Source organism: Prenolepis imparis, unplaced genomic scaffold (assembly GCF_030444845.1).
Source record: "Prenolepis imparis isolate NDT839.2.m4 unplaced genomic scaffold, iyPreImpa1.0 SCAF_1, whole genome shotgun sequence".
In the NCBI taxonomy this organism is placed as follows: Eukaryota; Metazoa; Arthropoda; class Insecta; order Hymenoptera; family Formicidae; genus Prenolepis; species Prenolepis imparis.
The window spans coordinates 21,365,673-21,377,529 of NW_028141159.1; the positions used below are offsets into that span (position 1 = coordinate 21,365,673).

The following is an 11,857-nucleotide window of genomic DNA, read 5'->3' on the forward strand; positions in this document are numbered from 1 at the left end:
TTTTTTATTCAATCAGATATTGTTAATAACGTGGATATCTCTCAAATAAGGCCTAACTTGTTTTCTAGAACTTTTTGTTTGCTTATCTACGGCGAGAGGACAATAACTGAAAACTACTTTAGCAATTTCGCTCTCTCTTACTTCTTCGGGGATCCGCGTCCTTAAATCTTGGATTATCTTTTTTCATTGTCGTTGCGCACAACTTTGTGTCTGATTTACGTTCGTGTCTCATCCAAGGTATATATTATCGCGTGTAAAAAGACCTATACTTTCTCATAATTAAATTCATCTTCTTTCGTTGCTGTATAATTTTAAATTTACTTCTTTAGTTTTATCAGATTTAAAGAATTTTTTAAAAATGCAACGTGAAAAGAGAGTAATATTTTCAAGTGTGCACTTGTGGTTTACAGAGAGAAAAATCACCCGATGAACTTTTTATCTCTCTCTTCGCCAAGGGGAGTGTATTTCTGCCACATATCGCGGTGCAAACACGTAATCTTGGGTCGCTCCCCGTCCGAACAAACTTCCGCGTTTTCATATTCCTCCTTTCATGACGCTCCCTCAGCAGCAAAACTTTTCAACTGCGCGTTTATCGCGCAGGTCATGGAAGCTGTAAACTCCCCATTGCAGGCATTGTTACATTTTTAATTCGCAGTTGCATCGTTCTCGAAACTCGACTCGAAGAAGGGAGGGAAAAAAATATGCTACCCTCCTTACAGTATTTTTCAGATTCACGCGACGTGTGACTGTCGCACGTGATACCTGTTCGAGTTTGTCAAAGTTCGCGATACGCACGTGGCAATAGAGAATATTTAACGAGTCATCCCCGATTGGCAAACGTTTTTTTTTTGTTCATTGACCCCATCTGGATTCCCCACCTCTCCAAATTTTTTTCCAACGTAAAGTTACCTGACGATTCACCCCCGCACATGCTCAAACATCGTTTTATTTATGGAGAACACGGATATGAGCACGGTTAGTCGCGCGGTAAAGATCGGTCTTCGCGCTTGCGGTATCTGGCCCTATCTACCGTCGACCGTCTTGTACCGATCACTTTGGGTCGTACTGTTGAGCGCGATTCAGATCTTTCAGTATCGCTACGTGATGGTACACTATTACACCGACACTTTCTCCAATTTTATGGACGGAGTGAGCAGCGCTATGACGTACAGCCTCCTGCTCATCAAACTCGCTATTTTGTGGATTAATCAGCGGTAAGACATTGCGTCGATTTTTATAATAATTTAAATTTTATTTAAAAAATTATATTAGATACATACAAAACGCGAATATGATGTGAAAATTGATCTCAATTATTTCGTAAATTTATTAAGGGCGAAATCAGATGTGGCATTATATATCTTTCGTATATAATTTGTTGTGTGTAATATTTATTACATATGTGAAAGGATATTAGCTGTGTGTATATATTTACTATGAAAGGATTCATCTCGAATCCGATCCGATCGTAGATCGTTCTCCGATATATTGCAAATGATGGCCGTGGACTGGCAGAATTGCGACCTGACCGAGTGTAGTCTGCGCATTACGACAAACAGGGCCAGACTCTCGCATCGCTTCTCCAACTGGCTCATCGGCCTTCAATTGGGGGCTGTAGTTTTGTACAGTTGCGGCGTTCTTGCCGTCAATGCCGGTGACGTCGAGAAGATGAATGTATCCGCGCGCGAGCACATCCTGAAGATGAAGCTACCCTTCAAGATCAACACGTTTCCCGTCTACGCGGTCGTTATGATCTTCGAGTTCTCTCATCTGTCGATTTGTGCCTGCGGGATGTATATCGTCAATTCACTCATCGTCACTCTGGTGAGTTTGTTTGCGACATTATTCGGCCTGTAAATAAAATAAGGTAATCGCGATCTATTATATCGCTCACCTATTGATCTTAGATACTGCACATCGGCGGTCAAATCGATGTCTTTTGCGACTGGTTGCTCAAGGCTTTTTCCAAAGATATGATATTCACAGTGGACGGGACAACATTAAGAATGCTGATCACGAAGCATCAGCGGATCATTGCGTTTTCGCAAAGTATCGAAAACCTTTACACATATATCGCGTTGATGCTGTTTGTCTCGGATACTATCATTATATGCTGTTTAGGATTCATTATTATCACCGTGAGTAAACATTCGGCAAAAATTCATCGCTATCTGTCTATTTGTATAGTTTGAGAAGAAGTGTACCTTGTGATTTCCAAAAAAATCATTGTCCTGTCTAGTTTTAAAGACAGAACCTTTTCCGGAAATTTTGTTCGTTTGACATCATTTTTCCTCGCATTTTAAGACGCGATAGTCAGTCGAAAACGCGATTGATTCATCGAAATATTATAATCGGAATATAGTCGATATTACACACCTACGTGAAAATATATAGTTACGATTGATTCTAAATTGCTTCGATATTGCAGTCGATCGGTACGCCTGGTGGTCTGCCGGTCCTGGTCAGATCCGTATTATTCTACTTAGTGATGAATCTCGAAGCGTTTATATATTGCTTCGCCGGTGAATACTTGAGTACCAAGGTTAGCCGAGAATTGCGGCAGCACTCGCGAATAAAATCCATCTCTTGTTTTTCTTTTCTAGAGCAAAATGATCGGAGATGCGGCCTATAATTCTCTTTGGTACGACGTCACACCTAAACAAAGTCGGATCGTACATCTCGTGATCCTGAGATCGCAGAAACAATTGACTATAACGATTGGAAAAATCATGGATCTCTCCTTGGAACGTTTTACCAGCGTAAGTTTCTCATTTTCTTTTCATCTTCTTTTTTTTTTTTCTTCACTCGGTAACATAAATTTTTGGCACTTGTACTAAATTTTATTCAGTCTTTAAACAATAAAAAATTTATCGAATAATACTATAATGATACAGAATGAAAAGGATTTAATTTTTAAATGTAAACGTTGTATTTTTGTTAAATTGACTATTCTATTAATTTGTAGTTTAAAATCACATATTCAAAATATATTAAATTACAAGCAATTAATATTATAGGTAATGAAGGCATCGGGATCATATATATCCGTATTAATGGCAATGTATTGAGGACTAAGTTCTATGTCGATCGATGAAATTGTGATAGTATCATGATGGGTTAATATTTTATTATAATATAATATAGAAACATTAATACGATAAAATTCAGTAATAGCAGTATTTTAATTATTATTATTACTATATTATTTTGAATACAATTGTGTGCATTTATTTTTATAATTTATTCCATTCACGCACATTTATTTTTTATTTTCATGCGAAAAATGTTATAGTAATGAATACATGAAGCACCAACATAAAACGTTTATATAACGAAAACTTTTTCTTACATCGTTACACGTTGCTTCAGAGATTCTCGTAATATTTAAACAATGTTATATAGAAATATCTCAATTCTTTGAAAAAAAAAACTAATACGTAAATGCTCCTTCGTCTTGTGATATTCTTTAGAGTTTGTATTACACTTGTTTCTGCGAAACACGCGTATTCGGCGTTGAAATAAAACTTTTCAGTTTCCACGTTTTTTACACGATTATTGTGCACAAACTTGTATCCCCGCGTTTTATCCGAAACTACACGACTGACATTTTCCAGTACTCATTATAACACACACGTGAAGTATTTCCCTCGACATTCAGGCAACAAAATCTTGGAAAGGAAAACTTCCGGGTGTCTTTTCTTTTCTTCGAAAAATCCTCTCATTTCTAGAACCACAAAACTTTTCTCACGGTCACTGACCACAGTTTAACGTCAGGTGTAGACTTGCGTGCAATACTATATCTGCTGTCGCTTGAATTTTTAAAGGACACGACGCACTTTGTTAAGATAGAGCTAGAAATAGGTCCGGAACTTGGAAACTTTTTTTATCGACATGCTAGCCATATATATGCAATTCATGCGCTTTCCGATCAAAATATTTAATGAGCAGTTGCTCGAGGGAGGGCACGTTCGATGCGACTCCCTTCCGAGCTTTCAATCTGTACAAAGATTCAGTATCGTGCACATTATACGCGTCTCTCATAATGTAAAATTATTGTCTTAGAAGAAGAATCGGTGTATCAACGTTAAAAAAAATTTTATTGAAAGAAGTGTTTATAATAATAAAATAGAAGCATGAAAATAGACAATACACTTAGCAAATCGATGGAAATTATTCTTCGAATTTTTGGCATTTGGCCGAATTCGTCGTACATTCTGTTACGCAGATTATTCTGGACGATTGCGGTCATGATGGAACAAATTCTTGAATATCGATGGGTCGTTACACATTTCTATTCCGTCGAGTCTTTCGAAGTGATGAAAATTTTAAGTGAAACAATGACATACACGATAATGTTAATTAAACTCATTACTTTTTGGGTTAAACAGCGGTGAGATATGTAATATAATATATGTGATGATATATAATATTGACAAAAAAATTATTTTTTTTTATCGTTAGATTGTAACTCATTCTTCTAACATATTAATTTTTTGTAAATTTGCTTTTAACTTTCATCGCTTAAGTTTTGCAATAAAGTAAACTGTTTAGTAAATTATAAATAATATAATACAGTTAAGTATGTAAAGAAAATAAATTAACATAATTGATTGTTAAAAAGAGATTTAAGTAAATTTCTTTTCTTGTCGATTGATTCTTGATTATACGATTCTTGATTATACGACTTTTTGCGATCATTATCACAACAATGACAATAATGACCCGTCAAAAACCATCCGTAGAACATTTACCAAAATATTAACGATGATGTCAACCGATTGGGAAAACCGTACCATCGATGAAGTTAGTATGATCGCGACGACATACTATGCAAATCTATCTCGACGTTTGAATAATGGGACAATCGTTATTTATGCGATGTCTATATTGTTTAACTGTAGCAATCTTTTCGCGAATGACGAGAAAGCTTCCAATACTTCCACGCGACCGCTCATTTTGACCATGGATTTACCATTTGACCTTAATCAAACATTGGTATATTGGCTGATCATAATTATTCAGTTTATTCACCTAATGTTATCCGCCTGGGTACATGGCATGTTAAATACCTTACTAATAAATTTGGTGAGTTTTATTGTTTCATAATAAATTTATTATTATATTTTTCTATTATTATTATATTTATATATATTATTAGTATCTTAATAACTATGACCAATTAATAATAATATGCAAAATGTGATTTATAAATGCACGGCAATATTTCAGGAGATAAATATGTATATTACACTGAAATATTATAAATAAGAAATATTATTTAAACATAAGTCATACAATAATTTCTGAGTTATGGAAGATTAAAGAAAATGTTCAACTTTATTTCCTTATTGCGATTAAACAATTTCTTTTCAGATCGATGGCGAAGAGATAAATACTATGGTCACTAAGATCTTCTAGTTTTAATTTATTAGATATTTATTTTTGAAATTATTTATAAAATCTATTATATAAGTGACACTAATTAATAATGTTCACGACATGTAAAAAAAGATACAAAATGGATTCAGAACAATTCAAACATCTGATATATCCCGGCCAATGATTTAATATTAACCTCATGTAATTTATGTTGAAGCGGATTATTTAAGCATTTCTTTTAATCTTCGATAACTCAGAAACTATGGTATGTATAATCAAATACAATGTATAATCAAATAATATTTTTTACTTGTGTTAGCATGTATATTCACTTTCCGTATTGAAATATTGAAGTATTGCCGAGCATATTTAAATCGTGTGCATTTTTCATTCTGTATATACATATGTGTATAAAAATAAATTGTTGATAATTTTATAAAATATAATATTTGTAATAATATATATAAATATTTTATGTTTTATATGTATTATTAATAAATATAAATATTTTGTTAAATATATATGCATTTAGAGACCTGCTTTGCAAATTTCAAAAGATATTGTATATATTTGTATATCGCAAATTTAATTTCAATATTAAAATATTCTTTAGCGACTTGCAAGCGTAGCGGTTGAAAAGAAATACATATATTTTAGATACTGCACGCAGGCGGTCAAATCGATATTCTTCGTAAGTGGTTAACGGAAATATTTCCAACGGAAGAAAAGTTATCCGAGAAAAGCAGTTTGAATCCCTTGATGATAGAGAAAGTAATCAAAAAACATCAACAAATCATCACCTTTTCAGAGAAGATCGAAGAAATGTACACAAATATCGCGCTGGTGTTGTTCGTGTCAGATACTTTAATTATCTGTTGTTTGGGTTATACACTCGTTATGGTAAGTAGCGTCTCGATTTTGCAGCGCGACAATCTTTGCGAGGAAGAAGAGCGCGAAGGCTTGTAAAAATAAATCTGCAAAGTAAAAAGTTAATTATTTTAAATTATTCATCTTTTTATTGCTTTCTCATTGCCATTAGGTCTTTTCTTAATATTCCAGTCAGTTGGAACACCTGATGGTTTAAAAATTATAATGAGAATAATCTTATTTTACGTCGTTTCAAATATGGAGGCGTTTACGTTTTGCTTCGCTGGAGAATATCTAACTAATAAGGTTAAACTTTGACACAAATATTATGCAAATGGATATATTATATGTTTTTGAAAATTATATAATTTTTCGTTTAATAGACCAGCAGCATCGGGGATGCTGTGTATAATTCTTGCTGGTACGAAGCAAGTTCCAGAGATAGTCGATTTATTGTGTTTATGATAATGAGATCACAGAAGCAATTAACTATTACAATTGGGAAAACGTTGAATTTGTCTATGGAGCGGTTCTGTAGTGTAAGTCTATTGTACATATATACATAACTATTAAATATATGTAATATATACCTTTATAACGCCAGCTATATTCTCTCATACAACGATAAAAAAAATTGTTATTTTCTTTACAAGGTATAAATGATATTTTTGTATTTGTTGTGATTAATTAATTTTTCGTAGTATATATATCGCAATAAAAAATATTAATCTTTAAATTCAATATTCATATCTGCTTTTGACTGATGTCTCTAAAATGTATAATAAATATATTTTATCTGGTAACAATTAATTTATCGTTTAAAAAAAATATATAAAAAGTAATATACACACACACACATATTTTATTTTATAAATATAATTTCTTTTATATTTTTCACTTTTTTCTTAAATGATAACTAATAATTACCAGATAAAATATATTTATTATACATTTTAAAGACACCAGTCAAACAGATAGACATGAAATTTAAATATTAATATTTTTTATTGCGAGATACATATATATATTCTCATAATGATTATAAATAATATTATTACAGATTATAAAAGCTTCAGCTTCGTATATATCGGTTCTGACAGCGATGTATTGAAGCAAATCTTATAGATCGAATTTCTAATAAATCCTGATTGTTGATTAGTTGAAGAAAAATTTACACATGAAAAAAATTTAAAAAAGCACGAAAAATGTTTTGCAATATTATTACATTTCTCTTCTCACGTGTGTCGCAAGCATTCGTATACTTGTGCACGCGTATTCGTCGAGTAAGAATAAACACGGGGTTGTCTGGAGGTAAATCAATAACCCGTATTCAATGTTTATTAAATGAGGTCGAACTCCCCGCCGATATGTATTCTCTTCTTTTTCCGCGAGAATTTCACTCGAACATTATACACTTTCCGCGCTCGCATCTTGCATTTTTAAACTAATAATTCGCATAATTCGCCGCTATTGCGCCGCAACTTCGAGAGAAAGAGGAAACCGAGCGTGTGGAAACAAATGTTGTAAATTTTCCTCTCTCTTTGACCCTCATCGAGATGTAATTGTGATGTATAGTTACAACCGTATTTATATCGCTCGATAGCAAACAGAATATTTAATGATCATGCGATCTCGATCAATTGCGTGCCATGCGCTTTCGTAATCAAGTTCTCATCTTTAGTTATCTGCTTCGTAATACAATTTCTATCGAAAGAAAACAAAACGCTCGCCGATACTTGATATTTTATAAGGCGTCAGCAAAAGAGTTTATTTTTTACGAAAATGACGACTAGCACAACGTGCTTCTCTATAAAGCTTGTTCTGATGTTTAATCTTTATAGTCTGACATGTCGTGCAGATTCTTCAGATTCGCAATAATCATCATGCAGATCTCTCAGTATGCTTATGTCGTATTACATAAATGATCTAGTAGACTTGATGGACAATCTGAGCTTCCCTTTGGCCTACAATCTATTATTCTTCAAAATGATTGTCTTCTAAATCAATCAATGGTAAGTCAATAATTAATTAAAATATTAATTAATATTACATTATAATTTGTTATTATAATTTTATTATAATATTATTATAATATATTATATTATATTATTATAATATATTATAATTATTATTATAATATAATATAATTGTAATATTTTAATTTATACTGTTATACATATACATGTCTTTTCTAACAGTTGTTTATATGTTATTATAGAACAAGACAAGACTTATATCTTTCAATAATCATTGTTTTTCGTTGTAATTATTAGTACTTCATGTTGGTGGTCAGATCGATATCTTATAGAATGCTTAATAAATATTTTTTTCAATGATTTTTTTTCAATTGAACACTTTGATTATTTGTTCTATAGAACCATCATCACTGTAAGTGTAATATTAAAAGATATTTGTGAGAAATTAATTGCTTAATCAAATATACAATAATTTCGCGTTTTATTTTGTTAATCAAAAAATAATATTTTAAAATTTATTCAATTTTCAGTAATGCTATTGATAAGAATATTGAAAAGATATTTAGAATAAAAATGTAATATAAATTTTTTTTCTATAAATAGCAAAAGCTATATTATTAATAAATTTATTGACATGTTGAAAAATTAAATACATTTAAATTGTAAATAATGGATTCCAACGCTGTATTATAATTGTAAATAATGATTTTTTTTCGATTTTTAATGATATTATTTTCGAAAGTAGTATTTCAAAAGAAAAAAGAATTCTAAAAAATAACGGTAAATTAACCATTTAAAGGCTAAAAATAAAGATCTGTAGAGATTTAAAGAGCATTAATGCAAACGATGTTGCAATTAATAAACAGTTTATAGATCCTTCTGCGATTTTAGATCCTTCTTAGTGAAGACTCTGCTGTTTTACATCGTTATAAATGTCGTAACATTTATTTTCTGCTTCGTCGAGGAATACCTGAGTATCAGCCTGTGATGTTAATTTGATTTTGATGCTACTTTATTTTGTCTATACACATAAACATTTCAGTGCTGCAACAAGTGATATTTAATTAATAATTAAACACTCTTGCTATAAATACACACACACACAATTTAAAATTTTATATTTAAATTGACTAAATCGACACTCTGCTATGTGACATATGAGTTTAATGAAAGCTATCAGCTTTAATTTTTATATATTACATACTTTTTCAATTTAATTTCTTTTTTGCGCTTTACATTTAAATTGTATATGTAAGAATAATAAAAGAGTATGCAAAATGGATTTCTTTTTTTTTTTAACAAAACCGATCTTGATGAAGTTTTGCATAGAAGTAATATAAGGGGCTAAATATTAAGAACTGTAATAATATAATGTGGATTCTTGACAAAATCAAATCAATAATGTGGATGCTTGGCAAAATCAAAGAATGTATCCCAGCAGCTTTCCAATAATCTCAAAAGTACATATTATATTATTGATACAGTTCTTATTATTTATATTTAATCTTATATTACTTCTGTGACAAGTTTCATCAAAATCGATTTTGTTAGAAAAAATAATGCTCATTTTACATACTCCTTTTCTGCTTTATTTAGCCTTTAGAATCAGCATATCGGAGATGCGGCTTATAAATCCCTTTGGTACAATATGCACGTGAACAAGAGCCGAACAATATCGTTTTGATATTGAGATTGCAAAAGCGATTAACGACTACGATCGAGAAGATTATGGATCTGTCGTTGGAACGTTTTACCAGCGTAAGCTTTCATCACTTTATTACATTACTTTATGCGCAATTATTACTGCCGATAATTACTTATTCCATCTCATATTATCAATGAAATATCATTATTTTATAAATCTATATAGAATATCATTATTTTATAAATTTATATAGAATATCATTATTTTATAAATTTCTAAAGTCTATATGCATGTATATGTATCATCTTTGTCCACTCCATTTGTTATAAAAGATTATAAAGGCATTGATATCCTATATTTTGTACTGCTAGCCATATCTTGAAAAAGAAATTATGTTACGAAAAAAAACCTATAATTAAAAATTTAGAAACTGATTAAAAGACAGTATTTACGTTTTTTAGTTAACAATAACTTATATGCTCTATCTTTTTCTATATATGCCATTTTTCATCGCATTTATTTGCGCACATTTTTGTTCCACTCGCGTTTGCTCTCTCTATTTATATTCTATTTTATTCCCTTTTAATTACGTATCTTTGCCGTCGTCAGTCAAATATTTCGCACATCTCGATAACTATGCTTTTATTAGTGCAGCTTTTATTCTTATTATATCCTATTTATTATTTCCTTTTAGCTCTTTCATTCATCTTTAATCGACTTTTTCTTTATTTTCTTTTGTTTCTCTACCTTCTCTAATATAATTTTTCGTACTCTTTTCGTTTCCTATTCCTTCTGCATGTCTTCTTCATTCTTTTCCCCTTATGTTATTCACGGATTTGCACGCCACCCTGATCACGTTCATCAGATATCTCGAGCCCCTATTTTTCTTAATAGTCAGGAATTCTTCGTTGTACCTCAACTTTCTCATCCTTGTTATCCCACTTTTGTTTTTCCTTAATTCCTTTAACATTCCTTTATTATTTCTAATTCATGCTTTCTCTTTCTCTCTTTCTCTTTCACTTCCTCTTCTCATCTACTTTATCACATTTTCCTCGATAGATCATTACTTTTCTCGATAAAGAAATCTTACTTTTTAAAAAATATATCTGTAATTAAAATTTATTACAAACAATTTCAATTATTTTTTTACATTGATTAATATATGTATAAGTAAAAAATTTAACAAGTCATATATCTTATTGCAATTTTAATATACATTAAAGCGAAACTACATTTTCTCCAAAATTAAATCGATAATTTAAAAAAAAATGCATTATCAAAAAAAAAGAAACATTTTTGGAAATAAGATAAAAATTTATGTATATATTATAAATATAATAAAAATCTTTTAAATATATTTTTCTAATAAAATAATAAATAATTCTAACTCATTCTTAAAGAAATGGATTCGCGTCTTTTCATCAATATCGGATTCAAAGAGAAGTGCAGTCATAATTTCTTTTAATATGAATTGGATATCGAAAATAGAGTCGGATTATTATTGCCTTTGATGATGAAATCATCACAAAATCAATTTATTATTATATCTGAAAAATTACAGATTTGTCTCTAACATAATTTAATAATACAAAGTTTCTTCATTTGTTTCTCATATATACTTTAATATTTACTTCGATAAAACATGTTATTTTCTCGAAATATTATGCAATTAATATTTTTAATTTGTATATTCATTTTATTATTAATACTTTGCATTAATCTTTTATCATGATAACATTGTTGCAGATTGTAGAAGCTTCAATCTTTTATATTTCCGTTTTCGAATTGTGAATGAGGCAAAACTGCATTTTACACATCGTGTTTCTAACGAATGTTAAAAGTTTAACTAATGGTCTAATTGTAAAAAGTTGGCGTATAAATTAAAATTGATAAAAACCGTTCCAGTGTGACTCTCTCGTCTATCAGGTATTGTGCAAATGTGAGAACAAAAATAAACTCGGAAAGAAAATCAATAACCCGAAATACGTAA

The 11,857-nt window shown here is 30.5% G+C and overlaps 1 protein-coding gene and 1 long non-coding RNA gene across 2 annotated transcripts in view; one reads left to right on the top strand and one right to left on the bottom strand.

Annotated features, from left to right (window-relative positions):
• The window catches only part of LOC145936068 (uncharacterized), a 102,379-nt gene that overhangs the window by 41,770 nt on the left and 48,752 nt on the right, over positions 1-11,857 (bottom strand). The window lies entirely within an intron of this gene.
• Positions 967-7,357, top strand: LOC145935867 (uncharacterized). Its single transcript, XM_083037579.1, has 8 exons — positions 967-1,214; positions 1,473-1,824; positions 1,908-2,138; positions 2,604-2,759; positions 6,037-6,279; positions 6,439-6,552; positions 6,630-6,785; positions 7,307-7,357. The coding sequence occupies exons 1-8, from the start codon at positions 967-969 to the stop codon at positions 7,355-7,357; spliced, it is 1,551 nt and encodes a 516-aa protein (XP_082893705.1).